Here is a 23,156-nt window from a genome sequence, read left to right as displayed (position 1 = left end):
TGCTAATGGAGAGAAGTATTGCCTGGTATAATAAAAATTTAGCAAATGTAATAGGAGTCCAAGCTTTATTACTTTATTTGAAATCTAACACTTACTATTTTTTCAAAACTACATTTCCCCAGACAAGACTCCTTTTCCAGTACATGTGTCTGATTTGCATATACATTAAAAAAAACCCCTATGATGAGGAAAGATCAAGATATAAACTTACATACTTCTAAAAACTGAGCAACAACTAACTGAGAACTATTTAAACAGATTTGATTCCTTAAGGTTTCCAAAATCACTTTTAAAAGGGGCTAACTATGTATGTAAATGTGTTACAAATCTGAGTTTGACAGTTTGGGACATAATGTTTTTATAACATAAATATGCACTAAACTGTAATATTAGCTTTGGGCTATACTCGAGCAGACTGCATAGAAGCCGATTTTTTGTTGGAGTTCATCTGCAGTACAAGCCTGCAACTGATTAGCATTAATTTCACCCTGAGGCTGGGGGGGGCTGGGGGTGGTTTTGCTGAGGAAAATTGACTGGGTATGTGTTTTGTGCACCTTTGCATTACCGTGCAATTTTTTAAACTTTTTTTCCTTCATTTCCTGATCAAACCTTGCTAAAATTCATAGTAAGATGTCACTATTCATATCCACATTCTTAAAATTTAGTGGTGCTGAGATTTAGCTCATTACAGGGTGTCTTCCTCAGTCCTGGATCTTACAAACCCGTCAAAGTCTAATCCATCCCATCTGTTCCTGAATGGACAAAAGCTGTCCTGAGGCTCGTTGCTGTTCCCAAAGCACAGACTGAGCCTCAACTTCTGACTCCAGGCCTGTGTTCTGCCACTAGACAAAACACCCTCTCCCAAACGTTAACAAATTCAGCTTAAAAAAAGGAGGGAGATCAAAACTTCCAGCCTCAGAAGGTTAAAATCCGGTTACTTTGTGGGAAGACAGAGCTAAGGAGCCTTAGCTTGACCTCAGTGATTCCATTCCCTACCCTGAGGAAGCAGCTGAGCCCCGTGTGGTTCCTCAGTGGGGATATTAATTTCCAATATAAGGAATCATGGTGTGGCTGCTCTCCCAAACCCATGGTTCTCTGGAATAGGTTCTGCCCCCAGGGAAGCACCCCCTTGCCCCCCAAAAGAGAGAGGAACAACCTGAGACACATCAGCTTGGCAGAGAATGAATCTTTTAGTGAGAGAGGAGGGGATGTATGCACCTGTGACCAAGCAACTGCAGTCTAGAGAATGAATCCTGTAACGGAAATTGGGATTTCTACCAAATCAGAAGTGGATGTGTTATATAGCCTCCTCACAGGAACACCAGTATTTCTATGGATTTCTCATTCACGTGTGCAAATGTACAAGTCTTCTCCTGTTACTGTGTTTTTGGGGAATTTATTTGTGTTATTTGTATTTCAGAGTTTTATCTGCAGATAACCCCTAAAATTCAGTGCAGTTACTCAGCGGCTTCACACACACTGTCAGTGCAAGGAGTTGTAGCATTTACCCAACAAGGTGAGGAAACAACCTCAAAAAGCTCAACTCCTGTAATGATTTATGGCTGTTAATTAAGCCAGCACCACCCACAATTAGCAGTTGCAAGAGTATTGACATGTAGGAACAAAATAACACGAATTTCTGTTGATCCGTATGGGGGGAAAAAAAAAAAAGATCTTTTCACAGACAGAGTAAAGAAATAGGCTTCTTCAGTTTTAGCCAAAACTGCAAAGTAAGTTTTCTTGCCACCAGTGTAAACACAGGGCAACAGTAGGGTTTGCTATTTACTGTTCTGTAGGGTACAGTTTTCTGCTGGCATACACTCTATGGCAAAATTTTCCATGCTGGATTCCTAAAATTCCATAAAAACCAGTAAGCCCCTCATTTTCACAGAGTCTCCATCCCCATTTTCCTGCCTGTCAGGACTGCCAGCTGTCTGATCATTCAGCCACTGCCAGCCAGCAGGTATCAAACTCCCCAAAAATGAAACTGAACCTTGAAGTAGCGTTCCTCGACCCCACAGCATCCCATAACCACGTTGTCAGTGGGGTTGCTTACTTCCAACAAATAGAAACACACAAACTAGACTGATCTGGGCTAGGGCAGATTATTCCCTTGTATTTCTACAGCCTTTATAAAAAATTTGGAGACTGTTGCCTTTCTTTGCTCTTCTTAGCCTGACTGCTTCTAAATTTTTTAGCACTTTCCTTTTGGGTTGTCAGTTTCAGATATTTTTTTAAACTTTTTATTTCACCTGCATCTTTCAAGGACCATTCCTCAGAGCATGTACAAACACAGCTCTGTCTGCAATGACCTGTCACAGAAGGAATCGCACTGGTCTGTCATGACTTACTCTTGACAACCCTCTCTTGGGTCTTACAAGACTTTTTGCTCTGTTCTAGGGGCCCACAAAAACTGTATCCTATAAAATGGGTTTTTCACCACAGAGCAGAACAGATTATCACACAAAGAATATTTGAAACAGCTTTTTTTTTTTTGTGTGTGTGTGTGCATGAATGTAACAGCAACACTCAGAGGAAAGAAAAATGACATTTTTAGGCTAAATCTGATTTCTCCTGCTCTTGAGAGCATGGAGTTGACTTCCTATTAGTTTCGTTGCTTATATCCTGCTGAAGACCAAATGAACAGATTAAAAAACGATTGTTTTGACAGTTTGGAAAAATTTGTTTATATGAGGCTGATGGATCTGTTTGAGCTATTTTAAAGTAAAGAGTCTGGTTTTGAAAGGGAGGCCTGGGTTTTTATTTCTGTCTTGGACTTAAAGGCCAACATACCTTGAAGCAAGAACACGAATGCTGGTGGTTTTTGGTTCTTGGGGAGCCACACAAAGAATTAGCTTCTATCTAGAAGCTGCTTTCTACAGAGGTTTTTAATGACTTTAAGCAGATCTTCAAATTCCCACTAGCGTTGGAAGTAAAAAGTAATTATTTTATAGCCTGTATTGCAAACTTTGCATGTTCAGCTCTCACCTCCCTTTGAAGAGAGAAACCATTAAAAAAAACTCTAATAGTAAAAATCTGCCTTTGGCTGTTTAGCATTGTCCCACTTTCTCTGTCACCTCTCCCACAGTTCTCCTGAAATAAAGGCACACAAAACCTGTGCCTGAGCAGTAGCTGAGGGCTGGAACCTTCACGTGCCTGAGAGGTCAAGCTCACAAACCCGGTGCAGTGAGATTCATTACAGGGCCAGGTATTCATGAGAAAATAAACTAGTAAGGCACAAACATAAAGAAAATTTAGTGTAGGACTGTAAAAAGCTGCCCTAAAGAAAATTTAGTGTAAGCTAACAATTCATTCTTTGCTTATGACTAGGACAACAGTATCTGCCTGCTGTTGGACACCTTTTAATATGTCAGGCTTTTGACTTTCAGAACACTGAACAAAGAGTGTAAAACCCATGATCCATATTTTATGTGCAGGAGGAGAGTAAGGCCAGTTCAGAGAGAGAAAATGGCTTTGGCAATGAGGTTGATTCTCCATAAAGAATGTCCTGCTTTCCTCAGTACTTGACACTTGTTGCAGCTGCTGTGCCCTGCACAACCCTCCCGAGCCCTTAGACTGGTCCTTGTATTTCAGGCTACAAATGGGATGAAAATGAATAGCCTGAACAGATCCTAAGCTGGTGGTTGTGGAAAACCACAAATGAGTTCCAGTTCCGAGCTTTAGCTGGTGCTCATCACAATCTCTCTAGTCTAGGGCAAAAATATTGTGGTTCTGAATTAAAGAAAAATGAAGAAAACATATCACAAAAATGTAAAGTGTGTAACAAACTCAGACTGAATCTAATTTCAGTGTTTCTTTCAAAGCTAAAAGTGCCCAGCTATTATGAATGCTTTATTTAATGACAATCCCAGAAGGCCTTTAAGGCTAGTAAGAATAGAATGCTATCACAGTGGGAGAAGAAAAAGGGTCCATCCAGGTGGAGGTCAACAATTTTGATATTGATACACAGCCATGGGTTTTGCACGGGGAGCTCACACGGGAGCCATCAGCTGCTTTGCACCGCTCCTGGGCACTCCTGGGTGTAAATGGCTTTGATGCCAATTAACATCCTTAAGGCCACCACCTCAGGACATCAGGCTACTGATGCAAGTGATTCCCACTGTGAGATTAACCTGATTATTTACACCACATGTAGAATGTTAGAATGGGTTGATGTATTTTAATTTTTGTCCAAACATTGTGGGGGTTTTTTCCCCCCCAATCTGTTCTGCTTTGCTCAAATACATTAAATGGCAATTAATGCCAGAACCACAAAAAGCTGCAGGTGAGCTGAACAAATAAGCACAGGGCCATGCAAGCAGAGGAATGTATTCTATCTGTTCTATACCTCCATTGTAATGTTAGTGTATTTTAATACTTATCTTTTTATTAGGAAACTTCAGTGTGCCATAGACCCAAAATAACTGGATTTGGTTGACACAAGCAGGACTGACACAGACACTCTCACCACTCCTATCTCACTTGGAAGGTTACATTTTACCATGAGGTTTTGAAAGGAAATGTGCCTGCCAGTTTAAGAAACACCACTCCATGTTGTCAGAAATGAACAGTCTTACACCTGTCCCCTGTGTGACAAAAATAATTGAAAAGACATTGTTCCTTATGTCAGCCAGGCACTGATTAAAATATATAAACTTTCCTTCGAGCACAGGTTGGAACATACTTGGCTGAAGAAATATGATTCCTTCTCTACTTATGAATTTCCTTATTTTGGAGGAGGGACCCGGGCCTTGTAGCCAAGGCTGGTGCTATATTACAAAACAGTAACAGTAAAAAAGGTAGAAAATCTCCTTTATTTTAGTCGTGTTACTGCATGCAGTAAAGAAAAGATTTCTCACTGCTTTCTCACTGTAGTATCAATCAAATAATGCCTTTCAAGTGTGGATTTCTGCATGTGCACAAGCATTTGTACCAAGCTTCAGGCAAACCTCTTCTGCCTCCATGTTCATCAGCATCTCCCCTTCCCAGGCACAGCAGGAAACACTCACAGCAGAACCCCCTCGCTTTTAAGAGCAGAAAAATAATGAACTTCTGCTGCAGAGGAAGCAAGAGGGTGGGCAGGTGAGGAGAGCCCTGTGTCACTCAGGCAAAGCTGAGCCTGCGAAGAGGAGCTGTTCTCCCTTCAGTGGCTGAGCAGCCCCAGTGGAGGGAAGGCTGATCACACAAGAGCTTTTGGCCAGCAGAGAAGAATAGAGAGTTTTCTCCTCCAGCTCAATTCTGTCTTCACTCATAACTGCTTTACAGAATTTAAATTGAACTTGTAAATGCCCATTTTTCTTTATCTCATAAGTTCGAAAAGAACAGGGTATGTTCTTGTTGAAGACGAGTTCTGTGGGATGGAGCAACCTAAATGCACCACCCTGCTGGCATGGAAACTGGGCAGGGTCTTTCTGCACTTAGGAATAGGAAGTTTCTGTGGCCTCCAGCCAGGAATGGAAGAATAGATAAAGAAGTAAACTAAGCCCATGACATCTGTTTGGTTCCAAGAACCACTCAGACAGTCTTATTGTGCAGGGTAACTGTATATAAATAGCCTTCCCTTCCCTTCCCTTCCCTTCCCTTCCCTTCCCTTCCCTTCCCTTCCCTTCCCTTCCCTTCCCTTCCCTTCCCTTCCCTTCCCTTCCCTTCCCTTCCCTTCCCTTCCCTTCCCTTCCCTTCCCTTCCCTTCCCTTCCCTTCCCTTCCCTTCCCTTCCCTTCCCTTCCCTTCCCTTCCCTTCCCTTCCCTTCCCTTCCCTTTTTTCTTTCCCCCTTCTTCTTTTCCTTTTCCCCTTTTCCTTTCCCCCTTTTCCTTTTCCTTTCCTTTCTTTCCTTTTCCTTTTCTCTTTTTCCTTTTCTTTTTCTCCTTTTCCTCTTTTCTTCTTTTCCTCCTTTCCTCCTTTCCTTTCCTCCTTTCCTCTACTCTCCCTCTCTCAGGATCCCTCTGGCACACACTTGCTGGTAAGTGTGAGAGTATGTGATAGGTCGTCCTGAAACTTTTAATTACCTCTGTGTTCAGTGCAGTGCTTTGGGGAAACAAAAAGGGCCAAACACTCTTTTACATGCATGGAAACTCATAAAATGCATCTGAATTGCTCAAGAAGTAAGGAAAGCTGAAATTTTGTCCTCTTTAAATCCGTTTCACTACTTTTCCAATGCTTTTTACTCTGCTGTTTTCAAGAACAATGCTCAAGAAAATGAGTAGACAATACATGTACAAGTTGTCTTGGCAGGCAATATAAAGATCTAATTTATGTAATTATAAGGCTGGAAAAACCCAAACCCACTGTCTCTGGACAACTACTGTAACATTTTTCATCTTTGCAAGAAGATTTGTATTTTCTGGATAGTGTAAAATATCCTGAAGTTTTGTAAAGTTACTATTAGGGAGGAATTTAATATAATTTCACCTAGGCAAAAAGATGCAGTGGCTTCCGCAAGACAACAGGAGCAAATTAAAAACATGTGGACCTCTTGATACTGTGTTTGTTCATCCTTTCTTGGCTCCTCTCACACCAGGTCTGGCTGGAACCTGAATATTCCTTAGGCTAGCATAAGTTATAGTAGTCCTAATGCTCTTCCAATTTATGGTTGTTCTCATGGGCTGTCAGGCCAAGATTCCCCAGAGCACAACGAATTCTGCTTCTCAGCTTGCTGTTATCACTGATAACATCAGTGACAATACAATATCACTGATAACACAATAGCAGCAGCTCTAGGAGGTAAAAACAAAGCACATGTTCCTCAACACCACATAAATCTGACTCAAAGTGTAGCTCAGGTGTCACCTACCTTCCAAATTGAGGGTCACCACTGCCGTGTCATCCTCCAGCCCTTCGATCACCTCGCACTTGTACCTCCCGTAGTCCTCCAGCATGATGTTGGTGATGACGAGTGAGGCATCGTTCTCGCTGCTCTCCCTCAGGGACACCCTGCCCTGGTAGCTCCCATAGCTCTTCCTGTGGTGTCCCATGGCCACAAACACGTCCACTTCCTTGAGGTAATCGTAGGTGAGTTTGGTCCACTTGACGCGGATTTTGTGTGTTCCTGAGCCGGCCGTGGACGTGTGCTCGTGGTAGAATTTGCATGGCAGTGTGACGTTGCCGCCGCGGTGGGAGAAGATTTTAGCTTGCTCTGCTACCACGAGGAGACGGGGCCCGTTTTCTGTAGCATTTAAGGAGAAAAAACATAGGAAAAAACCCCCAAGAATTAGTTTGCAGTCTTCTTTTTAATAAACGGATGTGGTCAATGCCGTAACAACCACAGCTACATCTGCAGGATCACTTCCCTGCAGTCATTTTGGACCTGCGCAGTAATAAGGTTTATAAACCAGTTATAAATAATTATTTGCTCAGCTGAAAGTACCTCTGTGCCCCCCCACAAAGGCAGAGGCCATCACATATACCCCGTAGTCATGAAGAGGGAGTTGTGTAAATAGATTTACAGAGTTGTACAGCTGGTGAGTGAATGTCATCACCCATAAAAGGCCCCCAAACACATCTCATATTTTTCTGTGGGTTGTTCAAGAGTTGTCTATCAATGCTTTCTTTTTTATTTTCATAATTCAATTTTTCTGGAGGGATGTAGCTTATTCAGGCAGCAGCACACAAAGCTCCTCGAAGTCTGGGATGCAGAGAATCCCACTCACAAAGCAGAAAAACCATTAATGTATCAAACAGCATTACTCATACTGATATTAAAAGTGTCAGCACAGTTCTCAAATAGACACTTCAGGCCTTTTCTATTTGTATTTTATTCTAACTTTTGAGTACGAGTTCCTCTTCTGTCCAGAGTAAGGAAGTCCAGTTATCTCCAAACAGAAAATCTGATCTTCTGCTGCCCACTCTCTTCATCATCCCAATGTGGTTTTTCCTCATCTCTTCTTCTGATTTCCTTAAAACTTGTCACTATTTTGTCTCTTATGTTCTGATCTCACTTTTCAAGCAAACCTGTATGTGCTGTCTGTCTCCTCTCCTCCTCACCCCAGATTCCCGCTAGCAGGTGAAATCATTTTGCTTAGGACAGTCGGCTGGAGCAGGTGCTTGCTTCCAACCCTGAGTCTCTGGGGCTTTTATGGGCTGTGCTGCCTTGGGAAAACCCTGGAAAATGCAGATTTCATGTGGTAGTCAGCAGATGTATCCAAAAGTGAGAATTTTCCCTCCTTTCAGTATCTCTTGCTGGGCATCTCATGTGAAGTTTGCAAAACTGATTGAGCAAGCTCAGCGCTCCTGTTGCATTTGGTGTCCTTGACCACTGAGACGATAAAAACAAAACCCCCAGTAAATCACCAGCTCTCTGGGAAAGCACCACCAGCCTCACTCTGCACTCACAGGCTGTGAAGAAGGACTTTGCAATCCCCCATGCATGTTCAGCAAGTCGATGTAGCTGCCTAGAAATTTGATTCCCCACTCTGTGGCTCGGTCTGGCTCTCTCTAAATCCAGCAGAAGCTATGGATAAGCTCCCAAAAAGAGAGGCTGCTGAGAGGGTGACCCTGTGAAGACAAGCAGCAGTTTTCTGCTGGGGATGAATCTGGGTTGGTTCAGACAAAACTGATGCAAAAATGCCACCAGCCAGGGAGATGTGGATGGCTGAGGCAGGGAAGGACTGGGATGGATGTGGGCTGACAGACAAGGTTTGGGTGATGAGCTCTCCATGCAATGTCTATCCCACCCCTCCAGCTGTCTCTCCACTGCAGGAATCGGTGGTGTGTCCACGGCCATGAGGGGTGTGCAGGAGAGTTTTAGATCATAGGTGTCTCCAGAGAGTCCCAGGCTTCTGAGTCCTGTTGACAGGTCTGTGGTTAAATGAAATATCTGCCTAAACTGCAGCCTCAGCTGGATTTCCCTCTCTGACCACCACTGCACTGAGCTGCACCCCAGGGAATGCAGCATTTTGTGATTATGCAAACATGTCTGGGGCTGGTAATTGCAAAGACAAGCTTGCTGACTGCAAATGTACATCTGCTTGAGGAAAACAGCTGTCCCAAAGGTGCAGTTCTTTGTCAGGAGCTGATGTGTCCAGAGCATAGCTGTTACCTGCACAGGTCAGGGCTCCAGTTTCCTCAGGAATGAACAAATGTGAGCGCTGTGAGGCGTTTCACCTTCCTGCCCAGTGCAAAATCAGTGCTGCAGAGCAGATCACCTGCAGCCCCTTTTAACTGATGTTCTTTTTCACTGCCCTCCTTTCCAGAGGCTCAGGGATGCTCCAATAATCCATCTTCCCCCTTTCAGAGGAGAGCATCCAAGGAAAGAGGTGATCTGAGGCAAGGCACCTTGGAAAGCATTACCAGCAGTTTCCACCGGGGGAGGAGGAGGAGAAGGAAGAAAGTGAAGACAGCCAGCACAGTTTGTCTGCAAATTTTCCTGTTTCCTTCAGGGACAAAGATGTTCCGCAGCCTTCTGTCCACCTTGGGAGGAGAAATGTTATGCTTTGGGGTGGTTATTACCAAGAAATCTGATTCAGAGCTCAGCTATGCTGGGTCTTTAGTACTGAAATAGTCAAGTTAATAAATATTAGCAGAAAGGACTGGGGCAGGAGGGAGAGTCTGACTCAGGCTGTTAATGCTCACTCTTTCTAACAACTGTGCCTGTGCCAGCAAGGCCTGGAGGCTTGCCCAGAGCACTGTCACCTCTGACTCCAGCGTCAGCATCCTAATTTGAGGATGTTCCTCCCTGCTGTGTGCCTCCCACCTCCTCCAGCCCTTTGCAGCAGCCATTACCTGAGTCTCTGTAGGTGTAAAGAGCAGAGGGGATGGTTACCTGGGTAAAGGAAAGGGAAACATGGCTTTTCTCATCCTGGAATGTCTCCTTTTTCTCTGGGGGATCCAAGGGAGACGTGACACTTGAAATGTGCCTCCACCCTCAAGCTTTGTAAAAGGCAGTTCTTTTTTGTAGAAAATGGGATGATGTGCCCTTCTCACTGGAAGGACAGCGAGGCAGAAAATTACATCTCTGCTGGTGCTTCTCCCAGATCTGGGAGAGTTGGAAGGATCTCTGGCTTTCGAGGAAAACCAGATGTCAGATTGGGGAATGAGGCACACTTTGGGCTAGAAGACATGAAGGCAGAAGGGACTTGGGATTAAAAATGAGATGACAGACGTTTGGCAAGAGGCCTAGAGGTCTTTATTATCCAGTAGCCAGTGAGAGCCAGGGCCAAATCTACCTAAGCTGCACATTTTTGGGAGTGTGGCAAAATGAATGCCCTTGGTCTTCCTGGAGCTGATGAATTAAAAAAAACCCAAACCCACAAGAAACCAAACACAGCGCAGGCCAGAATCTCTTCCTTTACAATATGTAATTGTCTCTGGCTGACTGCTGTGAAACTCAGCTCATATAAGCAATGAAGTCTGCTTCCTGGGTTGTCTTAGTGAAACAAGGACCGATCTGTTGTGAAACAGTGATCAGGAGATGGGGGAGACATTGATTTAAAGAGTGGTCAGAGTAGCTCCCTCTGGGCATTCTGACAAGGCCAATCCTTCTGAATAAAATTATTTTTGTCTCTAAATGGCAGGAATATCTGAAAGGTGACTGCAAGAAGGAAAAGGATGGGACCCCCAGGTGTGGTCACAGAGTGCAGCGTGTCACTTGAGGAGGATAACACTTCTTCCTCAGAATTGCTTACTTCGGAAGCACCACCAGAGAATTTGTGAGGTGAACAGCCAAACAACTGTAAACTCTGAAACCCCCAGATTAAAGAGGGTTTAACCCTCATTAAGGAGCTGCCCTTACAAAAAAGGACAGTTTCGATCCTTGCAGGGGACAAGGCAGCTCACATGTGTCACTCCCGAGCCTCAGATGGTGGATGGGCAGTGCTCGGCATCTTCCAGCTGCTCCTTCTGCTGGGGATAGAGGTGGCAACACCCTCGTGGCTCTGGCTTCAGCTCCAAGGGAAGAATTGGGATAAGAAACATTTCCCAGGTGAGGCTTTTCAGCCTTCCAGGCATATTTTGCATGGTCTCAAAGACAGTAGCTAAAAACAGTCCCTGCTGGTGACTAATTTGCTGTATTTTTTCCACTCTTGCTTCCCTACTATTGATTCTGACAGATTGTGGCCTTTTGTTAATCCTCTTGGTGCACTTAGAGGGATGACAAAGTCAGCATAGTGCAGAAGCAGCCAAACTAGCTGAAGCAGAGTTTGCCCAGGGTGTAGAAGATGCCCAGCTGGGCAGGATGACACACGACTCTGGGAGCTGCTTTCCCCAAGCTGTAGGGAAAGGCTGCCTGACAAAAATGAAAACTCACTTAAAAACTTGTTTTTCAGGCTGGCTTTGCTGTATCTCAGTGCTGCCAAGTCTGGTATGAGCTGCAGGGGAAAGGATATTTTGCTACCTTAAGTAGTAAGACACAGGTGGCAGCAGGCTCAGCACCTGTTCTGTCCTCCTCCTGCTCTCTGCCTGCACAGCCTGAAAGCTGCACAGTGAGCACTCCTGTGCTCCTGGTGGTCATTGGTGTGCTCATCTGTAGCCTTGGTGTTGGTCAGTGTGGTGCCCATTTCAAGGACAGTACGGAGGACTTGCTCTATTGGAGCTCTCGCTTCAGTCTCACCTGCTGCCTTGTTGGTTTAGTTCCAAATTTTACTGCTGGACATGTTTTAAGGTTTGTTTGTCTTTTTAGTCGTGGGCTGATTTTTGGTTTGCAGTCTGTTTTGTTGGTTTTTTGTTGGTTTTTTTTTTTTCTTTTATTTTTGCTGTGGGGTTTTCTTCTGGGCTCCTTTTTAAATTTTTCTCCCTTAATTGGCGTCTGCACTCCAGAATGATGGCAAGGTTTGGAGGGCCAAGAACACAGTGTGGGGCAGAGAGGATGAGTCACACCACAACCCTCAGCAAACAGCTTTATCTGCTTTCTCCACCAGGAGTATCCACAATCTTATGCTGAGCTGGCCACAAAACTTGATTATTCCAGCATTTTCATGGAGTGCCTTGCAAAGCGACAGTGGAGGAAAAGATGTGCATTTTTACAGGCAGAAAAAAAATATCATAAGCCAGGGATGACAACACAGAAGTGTTTTGTCAGATAAATTCATGTATTGCCTGAATGTTCCACACTGTTAGCAAGCCCTTAGCTTAATAACACCCTGTGCCATCCTGCTTTAAATAAACAGAATTGTTTCTGGCTTTCCTGCAGTGCTACCAGGGACTTGAGCTCATGATAAGATATCCTCACTTTTCATACAGCAGTGGCAAGTTTTGTTATCCTCAAATTTTTATTTTTGTTATCGAAAATGTTTACTTAAAAATCATAAATATTTTGTGACAACAACAGTTCCCATTTGCTGTAATATGTAGAGAAGTGAGTTATTTTTGCACTGATCTATGGGGGTATTACTCAAAGAATCCTGAGGAAAAACATGAGAGAACATTAGACACGTTTTTTGCACATAATGCAGATTTTTTTCTATCTGTATTTTAACTAAGTAACTTTTTACTTCTCCTTTTGGGAAAAAAAAAATCTGAAATCTTTTATGTATCATCTGCTAAAAGATGCTCTTTTTTGGCTGAAGCACTGAGGCAGTTTTGCTGTGTCATGAGAAAGAGAAGGCAAGGATCCAATTCTGGTGTTCCTGCCTCCAAACAGGCAGGGTAGAACACCCCCAACACATTCCTTCTAAGTTTTGATATAAAATCGGTAGGAGAAATGCTAGATAAATCTCACTTAAAAGCTTCAGCTTCCAAATAATAGTACAGCTAAAAATACCTGTTTTATGTATGGCAGGGAAGAAATCTGTCTTTGTAACGAAGACATTACAAGGCTGAGGAAAAACATTTTTCAGCTGATTCCATCTCCTCAGCTTGAGTAACGTGTTGGAGAGGAATTGTTAAAGAGGACATATTAAGTCAGGTTTAGGTTTCTAGGAGACCTAAGAGCACATAAAACCATCAGGGAAATAACAAACTTCAGCTTTTTCTAAATTATTGCCTTAAATAACTTTTAAGTGTGGTTTGCTTGGGTATAGATAAATCTCACGGAGATCAGAACAGAGCAGAAATCAAGGCAACCTCTCGGCACTTGTTCCTCACAGAAGTAAATCTTCATGGGTGGCATTAGGACTGTTTGACAAAACCAAACTGTTGCACAGAAACATCGAGGAGCTCTTCCAGTTCCTTAATCACCCTTAAATGCTACATATAAAAATATGGAGTTTCACTGATGTAACCAGCAAAGGCAAATTAATGATTTAAATTTATGTTTCATGTGAATCCTTGTGTTTCTGTAACAATTTTTTTTTTTCTTTCCCCAACCCAAATATCCTGGCACCTACCACTTAAGGTCTGCACCAGAACATGCAGCCCAGGGTGCCTTCGATGACAGCACCATCCAACAGGAGATTGGGTTGCTGCTCTCTGCTGACATTTCTACCCCCTGCTGGTGCAAGAGGCCACGATCTGAAGAGGAAAGGAGGTGGTATGGAAATCAAAGAAACAGCTCGATTGCAAGAAGAGACAGCACAGTGCATCGTGGCAGCATTGAAATCGTCCTGAGTGTCAAAACATAAAGGCAAGGAAAAAAACCCGGACATAAAGTAGAGAACAGAAAGGCAAGAAAATGGAGAGAAATGCCAGGCAGCATCATGGAAAATGGAAAGATGCAGAAAGGTGGTAAGAATGAGGGAAGTCAAAAGTAAAGTGGAGTGGCATGAAGATACTCAGGATAAGATTAACTTGAGAAGATAAGATTTAGTGTAAGAGGTCAGAGGAGAAGTTTTTGGCTGGTCCATAAACTCTGTGCAGCTTCTTGTTGGTGCTGGCTTGTTTTGAAGGAAAAGAAGTGTAGATAAAACTCATTATACAGGAGAATAAGTTGGTCAAAGATTCCCTCTGCTTTTGTTATTGGTTATTTGCTTTAACTTATTTGTGTGTGCTTAGGGGGTTTTTGTTATTATTGTTTGCTTGTTTCAATTGGGCAGCATTAAAAAGTTTTCAGTTCATTCCATGTTGAGATATTTTTTGGTATGCATAAATAAATCTGTGCAGAGATCCTGACAGGCAAAGGGGTGCATTCTTGCACCTCAAACATAATGAAATACTCTATAATATAAATTTCTTACATTCAGAGGAAAGCCAAAATGTGAAATTTGATCCTCCAGGAACCAACCTTTGTGTTCCCATCACTGCCTTTCCTTGTATTTCTACAACCTGAACAAACTGGAATCGTGTTAAAGGCTCTGGGTCCCCTTAGGTAATTAACTCAGCAATTACTGTGGTGGCTTAGCCAACTCTGCTTACTTTGCAGGGCAGCTATGCCCAGGGGAATGCCCTTATATCTGAGGGGTGCTCTGCCTTTCTTTGGATAATTGGTCAGCGAGCAGCACCACTAGCAGATCAGAGAGATGGGCAAAGTCAGCACTGCAAGGAGTCCTCCTCTCTCGTGAGGGGTCAGAGAGACTTTGCAAATCTTCAGGAAGAAGTGTGAGTCTCTGATTACATGGATATGCTGGGAGCAGTGTTGTTTTCTTGCTGTGGGCCTCGATGTGGAGTGGGTACACTTTAGTCTCATTTTCACCCGCAGCAGATTATTTCATTTATGTATGTGGCTTTTTCTGAAGAGTGAAACTGGTACCCCCTAAGGCACATGGAGTTTCTCTGGAGTGTGGGGCGAGGGGGATGACACGTTTTATTGAAATACAGTTGTCTCTTTTTATTTTTTGTTATCCTAAAAGTGAGACTGGAATGACAAACTACCAGGGGAAGGGGATAGGGTCAAGCAGCCTGGGATAACAAAGCGCCCTGACCAAAACCATGAAATCCACCACAGGCTTCAGCAAAGAAAATAAAGCCACAGAAGACATATAATACAGCTTTAGATATTTTATAAATTTTGTGCATTGATATTGGAATAAACCCAAAAGGAGAAAAAATATATAAACAAAGCAATAGGGCTGGAGGAAATAAGATGAAAATACTGTGAAAAGTAGGGAGGTGAAACTGTCTCACAGATGAGAAATTTTGCTCAAGTCCAAATTGAGTGTATTAGCCAGCAAGGAGAGAACCAGGAGCTAGAAGTGACACTGTCAACAGGAACAGGGCTGTTGATGAAAGCAGCAAATAATTTCTGAGAAAAATTGAGGTATTTAAAAGAGAATATAGACACAGAACTGTGTCTACTGCAGTTTTAGAGACTGGCAAAGTGTTTAGCAAAAATAAAGAAAAACGGTTTTCCAGAGAGTGGACATTTGAAAGGCAGAGCTCTCTGTCCATGAAAACAAAGTATAATTGCAGAACAGCAGAACTTATGAAATGTTGTTTGTTCTGGCTGAGAAATATTGAATTTGAGAGAGGTGTCAGGAGATTTCACACTGATGGAGGGGCAGCAAATTGGGGTACCCTGACCTACAGGCACTGGGTGTGGCAAACCTGATGGTCGAGGTGCGACCCCATCTGTCACTTTAGGACAGACTACCAGGTGTTCCTGGACAGCAGCAAAATAACACATACAGAAGAAATATAGCAGAAAATAACAAATCAAGAAAGTAATTCAACCATCAACCAGCCAACTAGTCTGACCTCAGCAGCAAACAGGACTTTAGAACAAATTTTTAAGGAAAATTGTTGAGCAGGAATACAGTCAGTACTATAAAGAGGGATAAGATGAAGCAGATACTCACCAAAGAAAGTCAGAGTAATCTGATATCAGATGCATAATAAAACCAAATGTATAAGGCTGAGGAATGTGATGTATCATTTGCTTGGAGCTTAGGGAATTGAGTGATATGGAAAAATGTATGAAAAAAGTGAACTGCCTTCATTACAATTTCTTCAATATTTCCACTAATTTTACCTTATACATTAATTGTGACTTTTGGATTAATAAAATTTTCACAAGGCCTATTAAGCAGCACTGAAGGGAGAAAAGTTAGGATATTTAGAATATTTGAAGAAAGAAGGGCAGAAAAAGTAGGATAACATTTAATGCTGAATGAACAGCCCAGCTTTTTAAGGTCTAGTATTAAGAATTATTAATATGAAGCTTGTACTTGTTAATTTCAAGTGGCAGTGAGGGAGACTGGCTGCTAAATACCATCTATCACCACAGACTATTGATCATCACTGCAGCACAGCTGGGAACAGCAAATTTGATCCAAGGTCTGAAGAACAAAGCATTGTTAACTGGAAAACAGAAATATTAAGGCCAAATGAGAACTTTATCTGGAATAAAGTCCTGGCTGGGTGCACTCAAGGAGTAAGAATTCGGATGAGAGCCAGTGGAGAGATGAATTCCTGACATTATCAGGTTACAGTACCCAGTTGGTACAGTAATCAGGAGGTTATACACTTAGAGAAGAATTTGAAAAAGTACACTCCAGTGATAGCTGTGGGGATACAGTGTTATCTTAATAATGTTTTAAAGCAAACCTCAAAGAAGAAAAAAAAGGAAGCCAAAGGACAACAGCAGGAGAAGAGTAAGACTATAAAATAAACATGGAGAAGCAGGAGGGCATTTTCCACATCAGAAAAGCAGGGTGCAGAACTCTTTTGCAGGAAGGAGATCTGAAACTCAGCTTTTTAAAAAATTAAACTCAGCCTAGAGGAGATTACATGACGTAAAGAATGGGGAATATAGCACAGTTTCCTTCTCTGCCTCAGGAAATCCCTTCCACCTCTGTGTAAGCACTTACATGCACAACATTCACACACCTTTTGTAATTCCAAGGCATTCCCAGGGATGCAACTCAGGAGGAGTTTAGCTACAGGTCACTTGGATTTCAGCTGTGGAGACGGATGCTGGATTTGTTAATGTGATAAGAAACCAGCTTTTGAATGAGGCTACAACACAGCAGTTCCACGGTGTTCCCTGATCTCCATCCCATCTCCAGGTGTGGGATTTGTATCTGCTTATGCAGCCTTGGGCAGAGAGGCATCCCAGCCCTGGTGGGATTCCACAGTGCAGAGAGGAAGGGCAAAAGTCAGGAACAAAAATGCCAAGTCCCAAGCAGTTTCAGCCTCTTTGATTTGTGGTCTGCTTGTGCATTTCAGAGCCTGAGCCAGCTGGTGTTCAGAGCTCGTGGTAGTGCTCACATTTAAATCTTTATCCAGCTTTCCTTGAGGGAACAAACTTGAGGTACAGGTGAGTTTTCATGGGAAGGCAGAATGGTTCAGCTCAAAACTTCTGCCAGCTCTGAGCCATTTGGGTTAGTAATAATTGACACTTGTGAATTACACTAAAGTGCCGACTATTCCACTAATTTAATTTTCCAAAAAGATAAGGCTCAGAGATAAACAGCTGCATTATAGAAAGAAAAGGCAGAATATATGTTTATTAGGCACTGATGTCTGGCTTGAAATTTGCCCTGGGAAACAAGTGTTCATCATTTCAGAGCAGTTCATTTTGACATCACACATTCATTTGACCTTCATCCTGTGAGTCTCCTCAGAGGGAGAGCAGCTATCTGTTACTCCTTGTCTGACCTTGACAATCCATTTTTAATAGGTGCAGGGTGCCTTTAACTTGTGTGGCTTTCCTGTGAACTCCTAAATGTTCAGCCTTCCCTGGTAACCTGCTCTAGTTCGGGAATTAATATTTACACAAACACTCAAACAGCACAATTTGCTGGCTGTTGAGAGAAAGAAATCAAACTTTAAAAAGAGAGAGAGAGAGAAAGGGAGGGAAGGAGGGAGTGGGGACAGTAATTCTGCCTTTCTTAATTTTGCAAAATTAATTTTAGCTAGGCTCAAGGAAGGTAAGAGTGAAAGCAGGAAAATCCCTGTTCATTCTGCCTGTCCTTACTGCATAAAACCCCTGATTCTTCTTATGCAGGATAACCCTCAACGACTGAAGCTGGGACTGAAAAAACAGCTGCATTGTGCTGCAGACTCAAATCCTGCCACAGCTGTAATCTCTGGGACTCAAACATGAACCAAACAGAATTATGCAGAAGGCCAGGATAATATTTAGTGTGAATTAAAGGTATGAGGAAAAGCACATTTCTTTTGGGGTAAGTTACTATATATTTTTTTTCTGATTTACATTGCCCAATTATGATCTCTGATGTGCTCAGCCCTTTAAAATAATACACAGCAATAAATTTCTGTACTGTGGAGGACTATGTATGACAGACCTCTTAAAACCAAATCTATTCCACAATAAACTGAAGTATTTCAGCCCACTGCAGTTGTTTATGGCTTTAGGATGCATGCTTTTTCTCTTTGTCTTAAATCATGGTGTACTTTACTCACTAACCTTTGCAAGGTTGTGACTAAGTGCTATTAAACAGTGCAACTTTCTTTTTTTCACTTTCCTTAGGAGCAATAATAATACAACAGAACCAGAAAAGAACACATTTGGTCCCCAGTAATACAAGTACTCAAAAACCAGTGTGACAGCATTAAAAAAAGAAAAAAAATTAAGGATCATTAAGCACATTATTCTGTTTCCCACAGCAATATGAGGATATTTTTATTTTCTCACTTATTTCCTTACCTTGAATATGAACAATTCTTTCATGCTCCAGACTTGAATTGCCAGGGTGAGGTTCAGCCCAACAGACAGAGATCAGCACCAGAAAAAGTAGACTCTTCATCTTTACGGCCAAAAGAATCTTCTTCACTGTAAGGGCATCACATAGGAAGAGGACTGTGAGTTGTTGGAAACCTTGCACAGTGTTGCACTGCACAACTTGTTAGAGCAGTGATCTTAGGAGGGTTTTTTAATGTATTGAACCCACTCAGCTGAAAGAAGTTGCAACAGCTACTAATTTTTTAGGCATGAATATTGGACCTTTTTATTGTGGACTTTAAATGAAACTGGCAATCCATATTTAACTCTGCCTATGCAGAAATGCAACCAAAAAAAAAAAAACAAAAAAGTGCACAGACAAATATTCCTAAACCAAACTCGTTGCAAGACCACACAGTGAGCAGTACCCGTGTTTCAAAAGAGGTTCTGGTGTACTTTTGGTTTTCCGGAGGTACTCTAGATGTGGTCTGCAAATACAATTAAAACAATCAAAGCTCTATCACTGTATCTGTATCCAGTGCATGATGCAATCTGCTGGTGATAGGTTTTCAAGATTAAAACAATCTTCTTGTAGGTTTTGGCATTTCAATCAAGTCTGCAGCTTAACTTAGCAGTCAGGGTGGCAAATTTGCTCGAGCTAAGAGGTAAAAATGACAAAACATTTATTAGGCTGACTAGGAAGATCAATCTTACTTCAGATCCACTTACCATTTTAAAAGATGCCTAAACACACAATGAAATATTTGAAACCATACACAAAGTAGGTTAGAGTTGAATATGCTACCACTGCAGTTGCCCTGATTGATTTTTCATTCATTTCCACCTAGAATGCTGACGCACTAACTGAGTGTGCCAGGTAGGGTCTCTGCAGTCAGCAGAGCTCAGCGCTGCAGGGAAAATCTCTGCCAGCCTCTGAGAAGTAATTAGGCAAATGAGGACCTGAAATAGAAAAGGAGGCATAAAATGCAAGAGGTTTTATGTGAAGGGTTTGGGCTGCTGTTGTGTTTTGTAGCTGTAATATTTATGAATCTGATTCCTTGAAATAAAAGGTAGCTGTTTCCCAACTTTGCCTTTCAAGAGACTAGGCTTTTTCCCCTCCCCATCACCAAATAGTGGTGGCATTATTAATATGATTTTTCTCAAATGCAGAGAGATAATTCTTTCCTCCTTTTTTTTCTCTTTCAGAGCTAGAAACACATAAAATTTGCAGAGCACTCAGTCAAAACCTGGGTCAAGGTGTGAGCTTTGAAAGCAGTCCCCTACCCCCAAACAGACACAAGCCCTGAAGTGTTTCAAGCCTAGATCTAAATATTGTAACCTGAACCAACCTCTGCTGCAGACTGAAATGCAGAAACGCTATTGCCGTTTTTCCTTATCAGAACATGCACGTTTACTTGCCTGCCCTTCCATTTCTTCAAAGCCAGTTTGGGTGGGAGTTCAAAGCCAACTCAGCATCCCTTAATCCTTCCTGTGGACTGCCTAGAGGTGGGACAAGTGCTGGCTGCACTCTCTTTCCCAGGTGGTCCACGCACAGTAACTCAAGCCTCTGCGGCCACTCCCTCTTTTTCCTGGAAAGCTTGGGAAGCTGGTGACCTCCATTGGGGAGAGCAAGGACGGATGTGGCTCCCTCTAGAGCACATCAGCCCTAGCCTGGGCTCGGGGAGGGTCACCCCAGGGCAGCTGGATGCTCCTTCTTGCACGGTGGCACCGCTGGCCTGGCTGCCTGGCAGAGCAGGGCACACTCGTGTGACACCACACTGCTCTGTCCCCCACAAACCCCACGCCAGCCACACCGCGCCTTCCCCCTCGGAGAGGAAAATGTTTCAGGTTTGGGGTCTGGGGTGTGTTTTTTTTTGGCTATTGTCTAACGTGTGATGGTTCTTTTTCGTTAATGATTTTTACTGATTTAGACGCGGTTTGTTTAACAGAGAAGCTTGGATTTGGAAGGCAAGGTCTGTGGGAGTATTCCCACCTCCAACTGTAGCTTGGAGCCTACGCTGGAGGCAAAACCTCCTGGGCTCTCTGAGTGAGGGAAAAAACCCACAGGGCCTCTGCAGACCTGCCCTGGGAGTGCCTTAACAGCTCATCAGCGTTTTGCCTTTATTTATTTCCACAAATCTGCCCTTTTCTGGGGCACTAGTGAAAAGAAACAGTCACAGGGCCTTACCTGGGGACAGCAGCCGTGCCTCTGCCGAGCACTATGTGCACAGGGTGTGAGGCTCTGCTGAGGAGAGAGAAAGATTCACCTCCTGGTAACATGGATGGAGAACTCCACACGTGCCTCCCTTCCTTGTCTAAGTCTCCATAAATTGGTGGGGGAGATTCCTCCGTGCAGCACCATCGGGTGATGATTTCCAGAACAAAGAATTTCAGGATGCAGGATATACCTTTTAGGGATAGTTACCTGCACCTCCAGGCAAATATGATCTTACCCTAGAGAGTTTGTGTGATAGCATCACACAGGCAGGATGAGAGGCAGGCCAGTGATGATTTGGAGACCTGCTTTTCCTTTTCTTCAGTATCCACCTGAACAAGCCCACATGCTACAGACATGGCAACCTTGTGGCTGCAGACCATCACATTTTTTGGGGTGGGATTTACCCAAGATGGTGGCACTTTAGATTTGTTGATAGGCAGAGACTGTGCCATTGGTAGCAGCAGCTGAGAAAATGTGTGTGCCTGAAGTGAGGAACGAGCTGGTACCACACTCCTCCTGGGATTCCCCACAATGGGAGAGGAGGCAGCAAGCCAAGGCAATGTTACCAGGCCAAGAGTCTGACCCCTGGTACTTTGTAGGTTATCCAAAAAGCAATTAATCAGAGGAATTCACATCCTCAGCCTCTAGCCAAAGCAATAGAAGTCAGACTCCATTTCTGCAGGAGCCTGGGACGACCTCAGGGGAGACATGATAGGTGTGGATGTTTTCATATTAAAATTAATAAAATCTTGGCTGGGAGTGATTTTATTTTTTTTTTTTTGTAAGAAATGGTAAAGATTAGTCATGCTGAAGAAATTCACACTGGTTTCAATTACTGCAGTTTGTGAATCTACTATCTCCCTGGACAGGGACACAAAGAGGCTGGGAAGCAGTTTTAAAGGGAGAACCTCAAGGCTCAGGGAAACATTCAAGGTCACTGTACATACAGTGTTTAAATTCTCAAGAACTGTTCATTCTCAGATACGATTGCAGTTCTGACATTAATCACCATTTTTAAATACTTACGTAGCCTTAACTCATCTGCTGCTGGCATATCTAAAAGGTTGTGAAGTGCCAGTGTTTGTCTTTTAACATAATATTCTGACAATTTACAGAATGCTTTCAAGCAATTCGGCTGCATAAGTGGCAAGCATTTCTCTGAAGGGCAGAGCACTGAAAAACAGCATTGCCTGCCAATGTCTGTTCTGAATAGAATGACATATTTCTTATTTACTTCTGCAGCTGCTGTCTAGCCACACAACATGCAAACATCCACCGTGTGAGGACAAGGTCCTCCTACCTCAACATTCTCTCTCTGGCAGTCGTTAAAAGCCTGTGGAAATGGAAAGCTTTTTTGCTCACAGGAGTTAGTCTTTGTCAGGCGTGAAGAGGTGACGATGTCTTATATCAAATGCTTCTTTCCCTGAGATGTAAAAACCCATGGAAGCCTGAACACAAAAGGACACAAAAGAAACCCAAACTCCTTGGGCAGATCCTCCAGAGGACTTCCTAATAAAACTTTCTGCCCTTCTGTGGAGTATTCTAAATCTAGTACAGGGAGGCCCAGCAAGTAAAGGAATCAGTGCTATCTAAACCAGACAACAGAATCAATAAAATCAGTCTTGATAATTTGGGGTTGAAATAACCCCAAATCTGTGGACTAATCACACCCATGCACAAACCTACTGTACAATATCAGCCTTTACAGGCTCCTCTCTGTGGAGCTCTGATCCATCTGGGAGCTGGTGTTAAGCAGGGAGAGATATCTATGAATGGAACAAAATACGTGTATTTTCAGGGAGACACTGCTAGCAGCAGTAATGAAGGGCCTCTCATCTTTAGACTCTTCTGGAGGGTAATAGAACAGGAGGAAGACCAGTCCAGGCAGTACTCACACATACCCCTCAGCAGCTTTTCTTAAAACTGGAGCTGGAGCAGAACACTTCAGCCCAGCTGATTAAACAGATTTCTGCTCTGTCCAGAGGCTCCGAAAGATCGGATCTTATCTGCCTGTGTAAGTGCCTGGGTTTTGGCAGCTGAGTCAAACCACGACAGTGGAATTCAGCTGCAGATTGTGGACACCTGAGCCCCTGTGTCTGTGGGTAGAATGTTTACATTCCACTCAGAAGCCCAGACTATTGTCACAAGGCAGTTTGTACCTGGTCAGTGTGGTCTGTGCAAGGGAGGTGTGTGCTCGACTGACCTAGGATGCCTTTTGTCCACTCATTTCTGTTTCTGAATAACCTCCATCTCCTCCAGAAATCATCCGTTCTCCAAAGGCAAAAGTAAAACACTCATTTCCAGCTGCAGACTTGAGACCTCAGTTCACCAAATTTAATGAAAAACCACTTCCTGCCATGTTTACCCTTACAACACCTGCTCTGGATTCTGCTATTTACTTACTTTGTTAAGAAGACAAGTTTTTCTCCTTTAAAAAGTCCTCCAGGGTGATGGAACTAGGCAGGACAGATGCAGCAGACGGGTCCACAAGCTAAGTGCAAAATAGAATTG

The 23,156-nt window shown here is 43.1% G+C and overlaps 1 protein-coding gene across 3 annotated transcripts in view; it reads right to left on the bottom strand.

The window, feature by feature from the left end:
• The window catches only part of HAPLN1 (hyaluronan and proteoglycan link protein 1), a 59,013-nt gene that overhangs the window by 13,372 nt on the left and 22,485 nt on the right, over positions 1–23,156 (bottom strand). For all 3 annotated transcript variants that reach the window (XM_048292853.1, XM_048292854.1, XM_048292855.1), the window contains exons 2-3: positions 18,413–18,538; positions 6,791–7,162 (exon numbers count right to left, since the gene is read on the bottom strand). In XM_048292853.1, coding sequence (XP_048148810.1) covers positions 6,791–7,162; positions 18,413–18,512 — 472 coding nt within the window. In that variant the 5' untranslated portion in view covers positions 18,513–18,538. The remainder of the gene's footprint in view (positions 1–6,790; positions 7,163–18,412; positions 18,539–23,156) is intronic.

The sequence above is a fragment of the Corvus hawaiiensis genome, chromosome Z (genome assembly GCF_020740725.1).
Source record: "Corvus hawaiiensis isolate bCorHaw1 chromosome Z, bCorHaw1.pri.cur, whole genome shotgun sequence".
NCBI lineage: Eukaryota > Metazoa > Chordata > Aves > Passeriformes > Corvidae > Corvus > Corvus hawaiiensis.
The sequence above is the reverse complement of the archived record's forward strand: the minus strand, read 5'-3'. Positions and strand labels throughout refer to the sequence as shown.